The sequence below is a fragment of the Bufo bufo genome, chromosome 9 (assembly GCF_905171765.1).
Source record: "Bufo bufo chromosome 9, aBufBuf1.1, whole genome shotgun sequence".
Classification (NCBI taxonomy): domain Eukaryota; kingdom Metazoa; phylum Chordata; class Amphibia; order Anura; family Bufonidae; genus Bufo; species Bufo bufo.
Genome location: NC_053397.1, coordinates 17,388,382 through 17,405,220, shown reverse-complemented (window position 1 = coordinate 17,405,220; position 16,839 = coordinate 17,388,382). Strand labels below are relative to the sequence as shown.

The 16,839-nt window shown below is 47.9% G+C and overlaps 1 protein-coding gene across 4 annotated transcripts in view; it reads left to right on the top strand.

Moving 5' to 3' along the window:
* QRICH1 (glutamine rich 1) overlaps positions 1-16,615 on the top strand; it is a 36,470-nt gene extending 19,855 nt beyond the window's left edge. For all 4 annotated transcript variants that reach the window (XM_040408683.1, XM_040408680.1, XM_040408681.1 and 1 more), the window contains 7 exons: positions 2,054-2,219; positions 3,094-3,248; positions 3,417-3,531; positions 5,951-6,059; positions 7,559-7,713; positions 7,800-7,899; positions 15,722-16,615. In XM_040408683.1, coding sequence (XP_040264617.1) covers positions 2,054-2,219; positions 3,094-3,248; positions 3,417-3,531; positions 5,951-6,059; positions 7,559-7,713; positions 7,800-7,899; positions 15,722-15,914 — 993 coding nt within the window. In that variant the 3' untranslated portion in view covers positions 15,915-16,615. The remainder of the gene's footprint in view (positions 1-2,053; positions 2,220-3,093; positions 3,249-3,416; positions 3,532-5,950; positions 6,060-7,558; positions 7,714-7,799; positions 7,900-15,721) is intronic.
* The last annotated feature ends 224 nt before the right edge of the window (positions 16,616-16,839 follow it).

Here is a 16,839-nt window from a genome sequence, read left to right as displayed (position 1 = left end):
GTTTAGTGGCCATGCTGGGTTATTGCAGGCAACAACTTAAAATTTCAGCATTTTTCTAATGTGCTTTATGATTTTCCTCACTATTTTTAAAGGGCATCTGTCAGCAGTTTTGTACCTATGACACTGGCTGACCTGTTACATGTGCACTTGGCAGCTGAAGGCATCTGTGTTAGTCCCAGGTTCATATGTGCCCGCATTGCTGAGAAAAATGATGTTTTAATATATGCAAATGAGCCAACGGGGGCGTTACCATTACACCTAGAGGCTCCGCTGTATGTGTAACTGCCTCCCCCTCTGCACTTTGATGTGTGTGATCACATTTACACTACCTAGCCCTGTCAATCAAAGTTTGACCACTGAAACCCCCCCCCCCCCCCCCACCGATCGCGAGAAGGGCCTTTTGCCCCTGTATAAATGGAGCAGCAGGTCGAGTGTGCATTATCCTGCTCTGTGGGACTGACTGAGAGAGCCAATCTCTGCACTCTCCGGGAGTCAGACCCCCACCAGTCACATACGTATCCCTTATCTTGTGGATAGGGGATACGTTTGTATTGTGGGACAACCATCGTGTTACATGAACATAATGATATATGCTTTAATACAGGGATTTGCAGAAGTTCTTGCCTGAGGGAACAGTGTTCAGAACAGCTAATTGCGATCTGTGAATCATTTTGTGACTATTCTGATTGTAGGCCGTCACACCCACACAGATGCTGTGCAGCGTATTCGACTGCCACCAGCTGTGTTACTGGAAATCCGGAACATGAAATAGATCTCCATAAACATTTGCCAGTGATGACCGCATGCTTGTATTGGCGCAGACCAATCGGTAACTTCTTGCCTCAGGTGCAGCAGACCTGTTCTGGAGGAACAAGGGAACCACTGGTTGAAACGTGTAAGGCTACTTTCACACTTGCGGCAGAGTGATCCGGTAAAACGTATGCCAACTGATGGCATTTGTAAGACTGATCAGTCAGAAAAATGCATTGAAATGCCCGATCCGTCTTTCCGGTGTCATCCGGAAAAACAGATTGGGCATTTATTTTCTTCACCTTTTTTTCGGTCTGCGCATGCGCAGACCAGAAGGATGGATCCGGCATTCCAGTATTTTGAATGCCGGATCCGGCACTAATACATTCCTATGGGGAAAAAATGCCGGATCCGCCATTCAGGCAAGTCTTCCGTTTTTTTGGCCGGAGAGAAAACCGTAGCATACTGTGGTTTTATCTTTGTCCTGAAAAGTCAAAAAGACTGAACTGAAGACGTCCTGATGCATCCTGAACGGATTGCTCTGCATTCAGAATGCATTAGGATAAAACTGATCATTGAGCCCCTAGGACGGAACTCTATGCTGGAAAAGAAAAACGCAAGTGTGAAAGTGCCCTAAGGCCTCGTTCACATCTCTATTTGCTCTGTGCCAAAACAGCCTGCCGGATCCTCCACTTCACTGCCGGATCCCCATTGACTGCAATGATGTCCGGAGGTGATTCGGCAGATTTCTAGCATAAATGCTAACAGAGATGTGAACGAGGCCTAATTGCGATATTAGGTGTTCTGATGAGATGAGCGGCTCTGTCTGTGCAAGGCAGCCGCTTATCCTGTAAGTATGCCAGTATGTTAAAAATAAAATATCATGGTAGATTGTTGGGTTATTTACTGATGGGGGCGTTCTAGTGACCACATGTGTCTATTATGGGGCATCTCAAAGTCTTTGGGGACGTGTCACCATCCGAGAATACCTGTAGATATGCAAGTAGCGTTTTTCTGTCCGCCATTAACTTTCAATGGTGTTCATGACGGATCCGTCATGGCTATAGAAGACATAATACAACCGGATCCGTTCATGACAGATGCATGCGGTTGTATTATTGTAATGGAAGCGTTTTTGCAGATCCATGACGGATCCGCATAAAACGCTAATGTGAAAGTGGCCATACATGGATTTTAAGCCCAGAAATAGTATAGGTGTGCTCCAGTATTTGGTAGAGGGGTTGTCACAAGTGGACTCTGGTGCAGATATTTTAATAGTGTTTGTTTTTTTCCCTCCCCTCAGAGTCAACAGGTTGCGGAGGTTGAGCCACAACAACAGCACTCCCCGGAAATGATGCTACCAAATATTTTGAAACCAGAAGAGGGTTTGGAAGTTTGGAAGCATTGGGCTCAGACAAAGAACTCCGAACTGGAAAAGGACTCTCAAAACAGACTGGCACCAATAGGACGTATGTATAGATTTTTCTACAACTGTATGTGTTCTGTGGTCCACAAACCGTGGATTCGCAAAACACAGATACTGGCTGTGTGCATGCCGCCATTTTCTTTTTGCCTTCTATAGAAATGTCCTATCCTTGTCTGCAAAAATAATTAGTACAGGACATGTGACATATATGAATGCAGACGGCACACGGTGTGTGCTGTCCGCATTTTTTTTTTTTGCGGCCCTATTGAAATCAATGGCTCCACATCTGATCCACAAAAGCACGTATTTGATGCGGAGCAAAAATATATGGTCATGTGCATGAGGCCGTAAAGGGGTTTTCCCAGGAGCAACACTTTAATGCTACAGAAGTATACTGACTGCTTTGTCAGTATGATCCTGTAGCAATAAGGTCATGCAGAGGCACATGGCATTATAAATCAGTATAATGCCGAGCACTCCTGCAAGACTAGCTGTGCCCAGAACACAGGATCACGCTCACACACAGAGCATGATTTCTGCACTGGGGACGCTTGTGTGAAACGGCCCTAATAGAAAGGAAGTCCATTATTTTTTTTATTGACTTTTAAAGTAACCTTTAAAATATACAGCTATAAAGGCATGTGAATAATTGCATGTTTTTGAATCCATTTTTTCTTTTAACCGGTTATATGTATGTAAGTGAAGTGCAGATCCACATATTACATATATTTAAAAAATAAATTGGGGGGGCGCGGCAGTGACAGGTGCCGTAGTTAAAATCATGGCAGCGACCCTTAGAAGTAGCACGCTGAGACAAGCACAGTTGTAATTCTCTGGGTGTCGGGCAGGAAGACTAGTTCTGCTCTCCAGCTGCATGGCCGGGTATGCCAGTAGTCTCATTGAATGTCTCTTTCCAGGACGCCAGCTGTTGAGGTTTCAGGAAGATCTCATATCGTCTGCAGTTGCAGAGTTGAATTATGGATTATGTCTTATGACAAAGGAAGCTCGCAATGGCGAAGGAGAACCCTATGACGCAGACGTCCTCTATTATATTTTCCTTTGTATTCAGAAGGTTGGTAAAATCTTACATTTTTACGGTCTGTAGAGGTCTTTTGTCAGAATAGGGGAAAAAAGGTTAAATAAAATAAAAAATGGATAATCCTGAATTGTGTTGGAAAGACCTAAGGTATTTCAGTGGTTTTATTTCATTGACTTGTATATCGTCTTTCTTTCTTTCCAGTACCTTTGTGAAAATGGAAGGGTAGACGATATATTTTCCGATCCTTACTACATCAGGTTCACAGAATGGTTTCATCAAGCTCTAAAGACATTTCAGCCAAGAGTTACACCCCTTGGTAAGTGCTATATTTTATAAGTAGATTACACAATTAAATCCCTGAAAGGTTGTACATTCTGGAGTATGGATTTATGAAATGCAAAGATCGCTGCTTAGAGGATGAAATACTTACTGCACTTTGTCAGAATTCATCCACATTCATAAAAGGTGTATTTCAGAAAAAAAAGGGTGCAAGGATATTAAAGGTGCTGCACTCATTTGGCTCTGCTGCTGGTCTCCTACTCTAGAGTATGATGAAATATAGTCTGTGTCCTTGGTGCAGTCACCTGACGTGCAGTGGCTATGGACGACACGGCAGACTAAAGACTTAGATCATTGACAACTTTTTTTTAATTTTATTTTTCCCCAAAAACCCAGTAGAGTTTTAAAGTGGGTTGTCTCACTTCAGAAAATGGCATTTATCATGTAGAGAAATTTAATACAAGCCATATTGTCTCCTTTGCTAGCTGGATAAATTTTTCCATCACATTATACACTGTTCGTTTCCATGGTGTACGACCACCTTGCAATCCAGCGGCGGCCATGCTTTTGCACACTATAGGAAAATGATCTGGTGGCCAGGACCGCGGGTGCATACATTAGGCATGCATGTGCTGCACCTTCTGTCCCAGGCACCTCAAATCGATGCTGCTGCATTGGCTGGAAACGAGCCGTGTATAATGTGATAGATAAAATGAATGAAGCAAGCAAAGGAGGCAACATGGACAATCACAATACATTAGTGAGTGCCTTGTATTAATGTTGTCTACATGACAAATGCCATTTGCTGAAATGACTCCTTTAACGCCTTCCCGACCAGCGCCATATTAGAACGGTGCTGGCCGGGTCTTCAAAGATAGCCATGGGATACCTTCTATTGCTTTGGAGTCTCTGAGAATAGCAATCTAATGATTGCTCATTATCGTTCCCTGTGAGAACCATAAAGTGTCATATTTTTTTATTTTTATTTTAATCTAAAAATTTAAATCGCTTCCCCCTCCCCACTTCTCCAAAATAAAAAAAAATACACATCATGGGTATCGGCATGTGCAAAAAAAAAAATATTTTCCATATACAGTAAAACTGGGAAACAACATCAAAATGAGTGATTCGTAGTTTTCTTTGTTGCTTTTTCCCCCAAAAAAAATTAAGTGATCAAAATGTCATTCACAACCCAGAATGATATCGATGAAAAGTCCAGATTGCCCAGCAAAAAATGAGCCCTCACACAGCTATGGGAACGGAAAAATAAAAAGGTTATGGCTCTAGGAAGACGGGGAGCGCAAAATTAAAAAAAAAACTCTAGGGTAGAAAGGGTTAAAGGGAGTCTGTCACCACATCTGGGCATATTAGACTGATCAAATAGTGTTATATGTGCCACCCAGAACTTAAAAACGGTACCTTTGTTGTGGAAAATGGACTTTTCTTTTAGCCAAAAATGAACTTTGAACATTATGTTAATGAGCCCTCTCAAGTGCCCTGGGCGGCGTCTCAATCCTCCGAGCCCCAGGCAGCACCTCCTCAACGGCTCATAACCCCGCCCTCCGTGTGCCTCTGCCCGCCCGTTTACTCCCCTCCTCTGTCCTTTTCCACTGCAGCTGCGCGGTCAAATTCGTAGCGGGCGCATGCGCAATGCGATGCCCGCTCCTGGCAGGGCATCGCAATACCTACTGCGCATGCGCCCGCTACGAATTTGACCGCGCAGCTGCAGTAGAAAAGGACAGAGGAGGGGAGTAAACGGGCGGGCAGAGGCACACGGAGGGCGGGGTTATGAGCCGTTGAGGTGGTGCTGCCTGGGGCTCGGAGGATTGAGACGCCGCCCTGGGCACTTGAGAGGGCTCATTAACATAATGTTCAAAGTTCATTTTTGGCTAAAAGAAAAGTCAGTTTTCTACAACAAAGGTACCGTTTTTAAGTTCTGGGTGGCACATATAACACTATTTGATCAGTCTAATATGCCCAAATGTGATGACAGACTCCCTTTAAGGACAGCACGCAGCGCAATTTTTCCTCTCAAATATAAAGAAATCTGTGACAGAGGCCCTGAATGAATCTCCAGCGCAGATGGGAATATAACCTAACAAACATGAATCTCTAAAGGTGCTGCCACACATTCAGGTTTCTTGATATAGTTTTTGAAGCCAAAACTAGGAATGGATCACAAAAGGAGAGAAAGTATAAAGGATCGATACCTCTTCTCCTCTATTTTGAATCCACTCCTGGACCTTGATTGCAAACTGCTAGCAATTCATTCATAACTTCCAGCAGGAATAATAGAGGACTAGCACAACTGAGTCGTATGACTAGATGCTCCAGAGTTATTACAGTAGTTACTAAAGCAGACACGTCGGGGGGGGGGGGGTGACGGCTCCTTTTTAACTGGTGTTGTTTTCGTGTGGTCTGGGTTTCATTGTGTCCTTTTTTTTTATTTCTTACAGGTTTTCTCATTCCCAGCCATGTGACAGAAGAGATGCTGTGGGAGTGCAAACAGTTGGGTGCCCACTCTCCTGCCACATTACTAACTACACTGATGTTTTTTAACACAAAGTAAGTAATATATAGAAGCAGAGCAAGTGATGTATAACACGTCAGTAATCTGAGGCTAGCTCAGTGTGACAGGACTATAAAAAACGCTTTCTAGTGTAGTACTTTACAGTGAGGTTTGGAGTTTTATTTAATGACTTTGTGGCTACAGAAACAGCCAAGCAAGACATGGGCAGCCCCTATATACAATAGCTGCAACTAGTGTTGAGCGAATTGAGCTTGGGATCATAGATCCGAAGTAGATTTGTTTTAATGCTGTCCAGAGACCTATTTCTGTACAGCATTAAAATGTATTGCCTCCGTTGAGGCAAACATTTGTTTCACCCAAAGTCACGCAAGACTTTGGTGAATTGATTCGGTATTAATTTCTACATCTTTAAAAACATTAAAAATTTTGAATCCGAAGTCTGGTTTGCGACTGGCCTGGTACCCCTGTACCAAACCCAACTTCGGATTACTTATTTGAAATGTTTTTAAAGATGTAGAACTGAGTACCGAATTCATTCACCGAAATCTCATGAGACTTCGGGTGAAACAAATTTTGCCTCAAAAGAGGCAATACATTTTAATGACGGCGTTAGATCGAGTAGACTTTGGATCTATGATCCGAAGTTCGATTTGCTCAACACTAGCTGCAACATTTATTTAGTATTATGCCACCTGGTGTTCAAATTGTATAGCAATGTGCATGTCCACCTGATGTGCTGGACACACATGTTCATTCTCTTCTCTGCTTATCGATCCTGTATTCACTGCAGGGCAGCAATTAGAAATGGCTCCATGTCATGCTTGTAACATGGCAGTGTAGCCAAGATCACTCCTTTTCCAAGGAAAGTAAGAAGGGACTATATGGTCAGCTGGAGACTGACTCTGTTCATAGCCTGCCCCAGCAGCACCTAGGGGGGCACATGGAAGCAAAAATAGTAGGGTAGCTTAACTTTTAGGAGGGGGGGGAACATTAAAGAGCGCTCTGCTTATCGAGTGTGTGGAGCACAGATCCATAGAAAGTATATGGAATATACTATAGAAAGTATCTGTACTCAACACACACGAAGAGCAGAGCCAATGTAAGTGGATGGTGCAGAATTCTTGCAGTAACATGAGAACACTGTTTCTCTAGGGGAAGAAAGATGGGACCATATTGACAATATGCCAGAGGGGGAAGGAGACTGATTCTCTCCAGAGCGGATCCCCCAACAGCATGGGAGATGGCTTGTGGAAGCAAAAATGTGCTCTGCTCCGTTTTGGCTTTCATCAGCTTATCAAGCGTGTGCAGTACAGATCTATAGAAAGTATGTAGGATCCATATGTCACACACTAGAGTCAACGAAAGCTGAATAAGCAGAGAGCGCTGAGCAGCTCTTCTAGTATCTGGTAAAAAAGAAAGGTATTTTTCCGCTAGAAACACAATAGATTGCTTCAAAACCGCCATTAAAAGCCTTTCAGGACTTTTCGGTATGAAAATGATTCCTAGATAATCCCGCTTTCTTCCCCCTTCTCAGGTATTTTTTGTTGAAAACCGTTGACCAGCACATGAGATTGGCTTTCTCTAAGGTTCTGAGACAAACGAAGAAGAATCCATCAAACCCAAAGGATAAAAGCACCAGCATCCGATACCTTAAGGCCTTGGGCATCCACCAGACCGGGCAGCAGAAAGGTAAAATTTCTTGGCTCCTGGCGAGGACTTGTGCCTATAATTTAAGTCTCTTATGGATTTCACTGATTTATTCCCACTCATTTCAGGCTTCCCAGTTACAGATGAGTCGTACGCAGAGCAAACCGAGAATTCCGAAAATCCACTGCGATGCCCCATTAAACTTTATGATTTCTACCTCTTCAAATGGTATGAATGATTATAATAGGATTATTGGGGGGAAACAACCAGGGAACCACATTAAAATAGAAAGGGAAACAACCAGGGAACCAGTTTCTCAGTCATTTTATTAAATAGCTTTTGGAACCTATCTGGAAAAACAAAAAAAAATTACTAGGCAAAGATTATTTTTTATTTTTTTAGAATGTTGTCTTTCCAAAAGATTACATTTTGCTTGGACACAGGGACATCACTTAAATGGGACTGAGCTGCGCCTAGACCATGTGACCGATGATCATGACATCAGTGGCGCACAGGTCTTTTCAAATAGCTGAGTGGCGAGGTTGCTGGGATTCGGACCCCCACCGATAGGATACCAATGACCTATTCTAAGGGTAGATCATCAGTATTAAAAGGAGTCTATCACCTCCATATGGCCATAGACAGTGCTTACATGGCTCTGTAGCACACCTATACAGGATTGTAACGGTACCTTTGTTCTTTTCTTTAGACTTGCACAAGCAGGAAAAACTATGTTTCTCGCCCAGTTTCCTTGGGGGACACAGTAGACCTTGGGTATAGCTCATCTCCATAGGAGGCGTGACACTAAGTGAAAGCTGTTAAGCCCCTCCTCCACAGCTATACCCTCAGCCTGGAGAGAGAGACTGCCAGTTTTTTGCTTAGTGTCCAAGGAGGCAAGACACTCCCTGCTCTGCAGGGCTGTTTTCTCCTTGTTTAAATTTTGATTTTTACTTTTTTATTTTCTTTTTGTTCCAGATCATCAGGGACAACAGAGACGCACTAGACCTCTCTGTTCTCCCGGGGTTGAGCTGCGCCAGTGCCGGTCACCCGCACTGCTGCCTCCCCCACAGAAGGCAAGGTGGATCAGGGCAGCCCAGCTCCCCTACATCCCGCCAGCGCAAGGGTCGCCCGCACGCCAAGTCCCTCTTCCAGCGTCCTGCCACTACGGTGCCAGTAGCTGAAGGGGCGACCCTGCTGGAATGGACCGAGGGTGAAGACGGCTGTGGTAAGAGAGAGGCTTCTCCAGCCCTACGTCCCCCACCCCCCACCCTGGTCTCCTGCGTGCCTGACCCCCATACAGTGCTTCTGGACCCTTCTGTCACTGCTGGACCTAGGCTGGCCCCTGGGGTGCCGCAGGGCGACAATACTCCCTGCTCCCTCCCTTCCTGGCCTTCATAGTATATTGCAGCTCCCACACTAGCTGCAGAATGCTGCGAATAGGTTCAGCCACATCGCCTCCCTTCACCTATCGGCGTCCCTCCTGGGAACGCTGCACTCACATCCGCACGGGCACCCGGTCTCAGGGTCCCCCCATCCCCTCACCGATGCGCTGCTCTGGGCCGGGGGCCCGTTCCTGACGGCAATAACTCCTAACCCGGCCTGCTGGGCCGCACCTCCGGCGCTCCATCCCGGCCTGCTGGGCCCTCCGGCGCTTCTTCCCGGTCCCCAACTGCTCTGGCCTGCGGGGTGGACTCCCGCGGCCGGCATTTGGCTTGAGCACGATGCTCCAGCGATTCCGGTCGGCCGGGGGCCGCAAATTTTGGCCCAGGCTTCGGGCCTACTGGGCCGTGTTAGCGCACATTCCGGCGCTCCACCCGGGCCCCTGACTCTCCGGTCCGCGGGGTGGGCTCCCGCGGCCGGTATGTACAAGCAGTCCACTCCGGTAGGAGGGGCTTAACATTTCCTGTGCGGCCCCGGTCAGCCGGGTACCGCAAAAAATTTAGGCCCCGGCTTCACGGCCTACTAGGCCGCAAAATTCCGGCCTCTGGTGGAGGGGGCGGGAACTTCTCCAGGCGCGAATTCTTCCCGCCGGGAGGTTCCTCCGCCCCCAGGGGACCGCAGCGCCGCCCTCCAGGCCGGATCCAAGTTAACCCTTTGGGTACAGGCCGGCTCCCAATGGGCCTGTATGGTTGGCCCCCCTTTTTCCAGTGCCCCTATATGGTGGACCCCTTTAGGCTGTGTTTTAAAAAAAAAAAATATATATATATATATATATATATATATATATAATGAATAATAACAGTTTTGGGCTGCGCAGGACGCTGCAGCCTCATCTCAGTAGTGCTGCATGTCTGCATGCCCTCTTTCCACAGGCGGCATGGTGTTGCGCTCCCAGCCTGCGTCGCTGCTAGGGCATTTCCCCTTTTAGGCGGTTTTCTTGCCCTCTTCCAGAATACGGCGCTGGCCAAGTGTATGCGGCCCTTCCGTAGGCAGCATTCATCATCTCTCCAGTTATGGTGCCTGCCATGTGCATCCCCCCCCCCTCCTAGGCGGGATACTGCACTCTCCCTGGCTGCCGGCTGGCCATGTGCATGACCCCCTTTTAGGCGGAATACTGCACCTTCACCGGATACGGTGCTGGCTATGTGCATGACCCCCTTCCATGGGCGGAACGCTGCACTCTCTCTGGATTTGCTGCCGGCCATGTGCGTGACCCCCTTCCAAAGGCGGAACGCTGCACTCTCACTGGATTCACTGCCGGTCATGTGCGTGACCCCCTTCTCTAGGCGGAACGCAGCGCTCTCACTGGATTCGCTGTCGGCCATGTGCGTGACCCCCTTCCATGGGCGGAACGCTGCACTCTCACTGGATCTGTTGCCGATCATGTGCATGACCCCCCCCCCCCTTTTTAGGCGGAATACTGCACTCTCACCGGATTCGGTACTGGCTATGTGCACGACCCCCTTCCATAGGCGGAATGCTGCACTCTCACTGATGTGCTATGATGTACTTTTGTACTATGTTACTATGCTGCACTCTCACTGGTTTCGCTGCTGGCCATAGGCATGACCCCTTCCATAGGCGGTATGCTGCACTCTCATTGGATTCGCTGCCGGCCTTGGGTAGGCCTCCTTCTCTCAGGCAGCATACATACATCCCTCTGTCTGTGGTTGTTTTCTCGCAGGTACGTTGCTGGCCATGTGCATGTACCCCATACATGGCGGGGTGCTTGCACTCTCGCTGGATCCGCTGTCGGCCATATGCATGACCCCTCTTCCGTGGGCGGTGTACGCACTCTCGCTGGATTCGCTGCCAGCCATGGGCATGCCTTCCTTCCTCAGGCGACATACACACGTTCTCACTGACTGTGTTTGTCTCTCGCCAGTATGTTGCTGGCCATGTGTATGACTCCCATACATGGCGGGGTGCTCGCACTCCCCCTGGATGAGATGCTGGCCATGTGCATTACCCCCCCCCCTTTTTTTCTGGGCGGCATGCTACACTCTCACCGGATACGTTGCTGGCCATGAGCATGGCCTTCTAACATGGGTGGAAGTGCTGGTCTTGTGCGTGACCACCCCTCATTCCATGGGCAGAATTTGGCACGCTCATGAGATTCACGGCTGTCCTTGTATGGCTGTGCTAGACTTGTACATGTCCCCCTGCATTGGCAGAGTAGTTGCACTCTCGCTAAGTTCAGTGTTGGGTGTATTATTGCACACTCACTTAATGCTAGGATAACCCTGTGCATGTTCCCCTTTCACTAGGTGGACCTCCTGCGTTCATGCTGGATTATAGGGTATGTCCTGCTTCTCTGAAGTAGGTACGGCCTTAGGCATCACTCCCTTTTGGGACCGGCCTTTGCACTGTTGCCAACTGCAGTTTGCCAGGTACAATTCCCCCTTTCGGGGCGGACTGCTTGCGTTCCATCGCATGCTATACTAGGCTTGTGCATAACTCCCTTTCAGGTTGCACTTTGCAATTCCATACATGCTGTGGCACTCTGTGGCGAGCCCCCTTTTTCTCTGTGGCGAGCCCCCTTTTTCGCTGAAGTAACCTTTTTGCAGTGAGCGGACGTTCTTGTGCGTTGTTTGGGCCGTGTATGCCTTCTCCTCCTGTAGGTGGGTTGGCCTTCTCACTGCTTACGGGGCTGCTCGTACGTATGCCTCACCTGCTTCCTGCGGCATACTTTTGTTTTCTTGGGATACGATGCTTGCCGCAAGCCTTGCACTCGTCTCTAAGGAGTTCATTCTGTCCACCTGACCCGGACGGGCTCTACTTGCTCTCTGCTGCACCGAGCTGGGTGGTACTCATTCATTTAGTTGGCCCTTCATCCCAGGGAGTGTTCGTGGTTCCTAGATGCGTGCCCATTCGTCCTTCCGCGGCATTGCTTCCCTGCGCTAGTGGTCACATGGTCGAGAGTGCTGTTGTCTGCAGCGCCCCTCGAATTCTTCGTTGGCTCTGGCAGGACTGCGGTTCCCTTGCCTGCTGCAATTTCCTCCTCTTCGGATGCAGTGTGGTATGAGTCCTTTCTCTGGGCGCCTCTACGCTTCAGTCTGATCTGCTACCAGGTGCGGGCCGCTTTTCTCGGGAAGGTCACCCAAATTCTCTTGGGTGCTCTATTACCCAGGTCCGGAGGACCTCCACCTTGGGTTCTTCAGGGTATTCGCCTTCTGCGAGGCAGTGAACCGGGCATCTCACAGTGTAGCAGGGTTCTGCTTTTGAGCTGTCCTATGGCTTCCCTGTTGCCCACTCCTCCTTTCGGTTGGAGGGTGTTATGCCAGCCTCTGTCTCGACTACCTTATCTCGCCGGCTCTGTTTTGGCTCCCGCTCGGTACAGATCACTCCGATGTGGCTTCTGCCCCGCCAGACTTCAGAGGCTGTTCCTTCACTGTCCTCCCCTCTGGGGAGAGCACGGTTGTTCATGTGGATAGTTCCGGTGTTCCTTTTGGCCTCGTACTGTCTCCCTTGTTCACATTGGCTGTATTAGCTGTGTGCCTATTTACCGAGTCTACCGCGTTCTGTCCTCCCGCTGAGTGCAGATTGCGTGGTCCATTCTAAGACAATGGTCCTGCTGTAGACTTACCTTCTCGGTAATTTGGGGGGACTACCTTTCGTTCCAGATTGTCCTTTGATCTCCCACACCGGGACTGTAGAACGTGGTAGCCTGTCTTGTCCTGGCATCTGGCGGATGCTGGGCGGACCCTTTGGTTCCTTTCCGTCTGTCCTTCTGCTCCCCCACTTGGGTGGATACGGGACAACGTTGCTCGGGGGCCGACTGGACCAGTTTTGTCGACCCTTCTGCCCATGTTACTGGTCTGCGCCTAATCACATTGGGTTTTCGCCCGCTTGCCAGGCGACTCCAGCGGGTTCGCTACTGTCCGCTCCTGGCTGTGTTTCGTCCAGGATCTGTCATTAGACTGTCATCTGTCCAAGACTTAGGATTTTTTTGTCTGGGGTTCTGTGGGAAGCTGTGCATTCCCCACTCTGACTTTCTCTCCCCATGGTTCTGTCTTTTTTCCAGTCCGGCCTGGGACTGGGACTCCTTTACTTGAGGTGTCAAGTGTCGGCACTGTTCTTCCTCTTCCAGCGTTCCCCGGCCCTCTGGGCCTGTCAAGACCTTCTTACTCGGAGTGGCTCTTTGGTTCCTCTGTACTGTCCTTCGGTACCGCCCTGGGAACTACATACTGAGTTCTCGGCGCTCCAATCTTGTCCTTGGAGCCGTTACAGAAGTTCTCTCTACCCCGCCTGTCCTGTACGGTTGTGTTTCCGTATCAGTCGTGTCTCTGACGGGTGCCTGAATGGCCCCCTTTTTTTGTTCCGAGCCTTCTGTCTTTTCCCAGGACAGGGATGTTCTACATCCCGTTTCTTCCTTCCTTCCTTCTGAAGGTGGTGTTTGCCTTTCGCTTCAACACTTCACCGATTTGGAAGTTGTTTGGGCCTTGCCGTTTTTATTTGGAGATCTCCGACTCTTGTCGACGTTCGGTCTCTTGGGTTTCCTGGAGGTCCGCACTTAAGGTTGACGGACTTCAGGGTGGTTTTCCTCCGCTTTATCAGATTGGCTATTGCTGAGGTTACCGCACCGAGGGCAGGATTCTGCCTTTGGTGTCACCGTTCATTTCACCAGAGCGGTCGGTGCCTCCTGGGCCGGAGGCATTGGGCTTCGGCCATGCATTTGGGCAAGGCAGCCACAGGTCTTCCTTGCACGCCTTACCGAGTTCTACAGGGTGCATACTCTGGCTTTGGCAGATGCTGCCTTGGCCGCCTGGGTCTGCAGGCGGCGGTTCCTTGATGCCTTCGGGTGCTTCGCCTTGGAGCTGTGGTCCCTCCCCTTTTGGACTGCTTTTGAACGTCCCAAGGTCTTCTGTGTCCCCCAAGGAAACTGGGCGAGAAAACGAGATTTTTGTATAACTTACCAGTAAAATCTCTTTCTCGCTCTTTCCTTGGGGGACACAGCACCCACCCATTCATTGTTTTTCTCTACACGGTTTCCGAGTTTTTTTGTTACCTGTGGGGTAGTTGGCTTGTTGGTTCCTTGTTGGACTTTGCCTTTTCTCACTACTTGGACACGCAACTGGCAGTCTCTCTCTCCAGGCTGAGGGTATAGCTGTGGAGGAGGGGCTTAACAGTCTTCACTTAGTGTCACGCCTCCTATGGAGATGAGCTATACCCGAAGGTCTTCTGTGTCCCCCAAGGAAAGAGCGAGAAAGAGATTTTACTGGTAAGTTATACAAAAATCTCGTTTTAATTCATATGCAAATGAGCCCTCGCAAGTGCTCAGGGGCGGCGTTCAGTGTGTAGGTGCCAAGGCGGCTCTGCCTTTTCATTTTTCCCCTCCTCAGTCTCTGCCTTTGCCCGCCCTCCAAGTCTCTTGCCTCATCGATAGGTCCGGCAGAGGGCATGCGCACTAGGTGAAGCGATGCAGTGCCCACAATGGGCATCACCGTGCACATGCCCCAGCCCGTCGAAGCAGTGCACAGGCGTGGGATCTTGGCCGGACCTAGCGATGATGTAAAGGACTTGGAGGGCGGGCAAAGGAAGAGGCTGGGGAGGAGTAAAGTGAAAAGAAGGCAGAGCAGCCTGGGCACCTACAAACTGAACGCCGCCACTGGGCACTTGCGAGCCCTCATTTGCATATGAATTAGTTTTTCCTGCTTGTGTAAGTCTAAAGAAAAGAACAAAGGTACCGTTACAATCCTGTATAGGTGTGCTACAGAGCCATGTAAGCGCTGTATATGGCCATATGGAGGTGACAGACTCCCTTTTAAATACACGACTGTACACAAAATGTATATCCACAGTATAAAATGGAAAGTTGCACTTTTGGATAACATAGCCCCTTTCAGGCCAAATTCACATGGTAGTACTTGGGTCAGTATTTTGCATCCATATTTGAGAGTCTAGAACAGCGGTGCCACCTACACAGAGGTAAAGTCTACTGGAAAGACTTTCCTCTTTCACTCCTGCATAGACTTAACCATAGAAATTTACAAAAAAAAATTGTGCACTACAATGGTAAATGTAATTGACAATATATGGCTAAACCCTCACCCTGATATTAAATTGAGACTTTCGCAAATATATTCTTATATCAAGAACATACCGGAGTCTGCGCACCCCGTCAAGGTATTTTAAAGTGGAACGGAACCTAACGTTAACCTACCTGTGCCATATGGGCAATTACAGGGGCATAAAGTCCGACACACAACGAACAACTCCCAGTTACCTCCAGCGTGACATCACACATACAATGGGAGGAGACTGTGAGTCCCACCTATCACTGACTCGTGTGACGCAGGCTGCACAGGTGCACCTGAATGTTACCCATAGATCAAAATCAAGGCACCTTCAAACCTGCAGTTGCCACAGTTTCTTTGTGGTACATGTGGTCCGTTGCGGTTATCCTCCATTGTATGCATTTTTGCTGGGGATTGCTGTTAGCAACGGTTCACATGTGCAGGATTTGCTGCCCCGGTTAGAAATGCGCAACAGCATTTGGGGTTTTGAGCATTTTCTGCCTTTTAAGACCACCTTATTCTGTTTAACCATAGATGTAGCCTAAATCTCCGATTACATGCACTTGAATCCTTCGTTCTTATTTCCTCTCCAGCCCACAGAGCGTGAAAGGTCGAAATGACACTTTTTACCTGACGCCAGAGCCGGTGGTGGCCCCGAACAGTCCAATCTGGTACTCCACCCAGCCAATCAGCCGAGATCAGATGGAACAGATGCTGACCCGAATTCTAATTGTCCGTGAAATCCAGGAAGCCATTGTGGTCGCCAGCGCCACCAACATGCACTAAACAGCAGCCGGTGACAGCCGTGGAGGGAATGTGATGATAAAATAAAATGTACAGACTTTTACACTAAAAAGACGATGCCTACTTCTTTTTTTTTTTTTTTTTTTTTTTTTTTTTATTACATTGGTGTAGTTATGAGGCTCTTTTAGGCTTCTGTTGAATAAAGTATAAGAGAAAAAAAAGCATTTAACATGCGCATCTTGGGGGGGAAAATAAGAGAATCTACAAAATTGTGACATATCCGAATCCCAAGATCTAGAAGTCCTATCTTTATGTGGTCAAGAGTTTCAGATCGACCCGGGGGAAGGAGGGGGGAGACGAGAAACTTGTAGACAGAATACATTTTGTCTTCCTGTGTTTCAAGGACTTTTTGGGAAAGCAGTCGTCTATTTTCTTGCCTAATCGCTGTAAGGACTCGGATTCTGCTAGGAGGGAAGGAGGACGACGACAAGAAATGTTTCATGATTTTATATGCTGAAATGTATACAGATATTTCTGGAGAAAAAAAAAATCACATAAGCCTAAATATATCGACTTTTTCCTCCGGCCCAGGTATCAAGGCCTTAAACTGCTGGCACATGAGCCGTTGTAAATGTCTTGTAAAATAATATTGTGTATCTGCTGCAGATATATCCAGATTTCTCATTTGTTCCTAATACTCTTTGTTTTATTAAGAATGATAAGCATGTCTTTTTAACATGCAACCGAGCAGTGTGTGTTCTTTCCAGGTCTCTGCCTACTTGGGTTTTTGGTATTAAAGGGGTTATCCCATGACTAATGTAAAAAATGAAAATCAGACCTCATAATAAATGACAGTCTCTTTCTAAGGCTACTATCCCACTTGCGTTTTTACTGGATCCGGCAGGGTTCAGCAAAAACGCTTCCGTTACTCATAATACAACCGTCTGCATCTGTTATCAGCGGATCT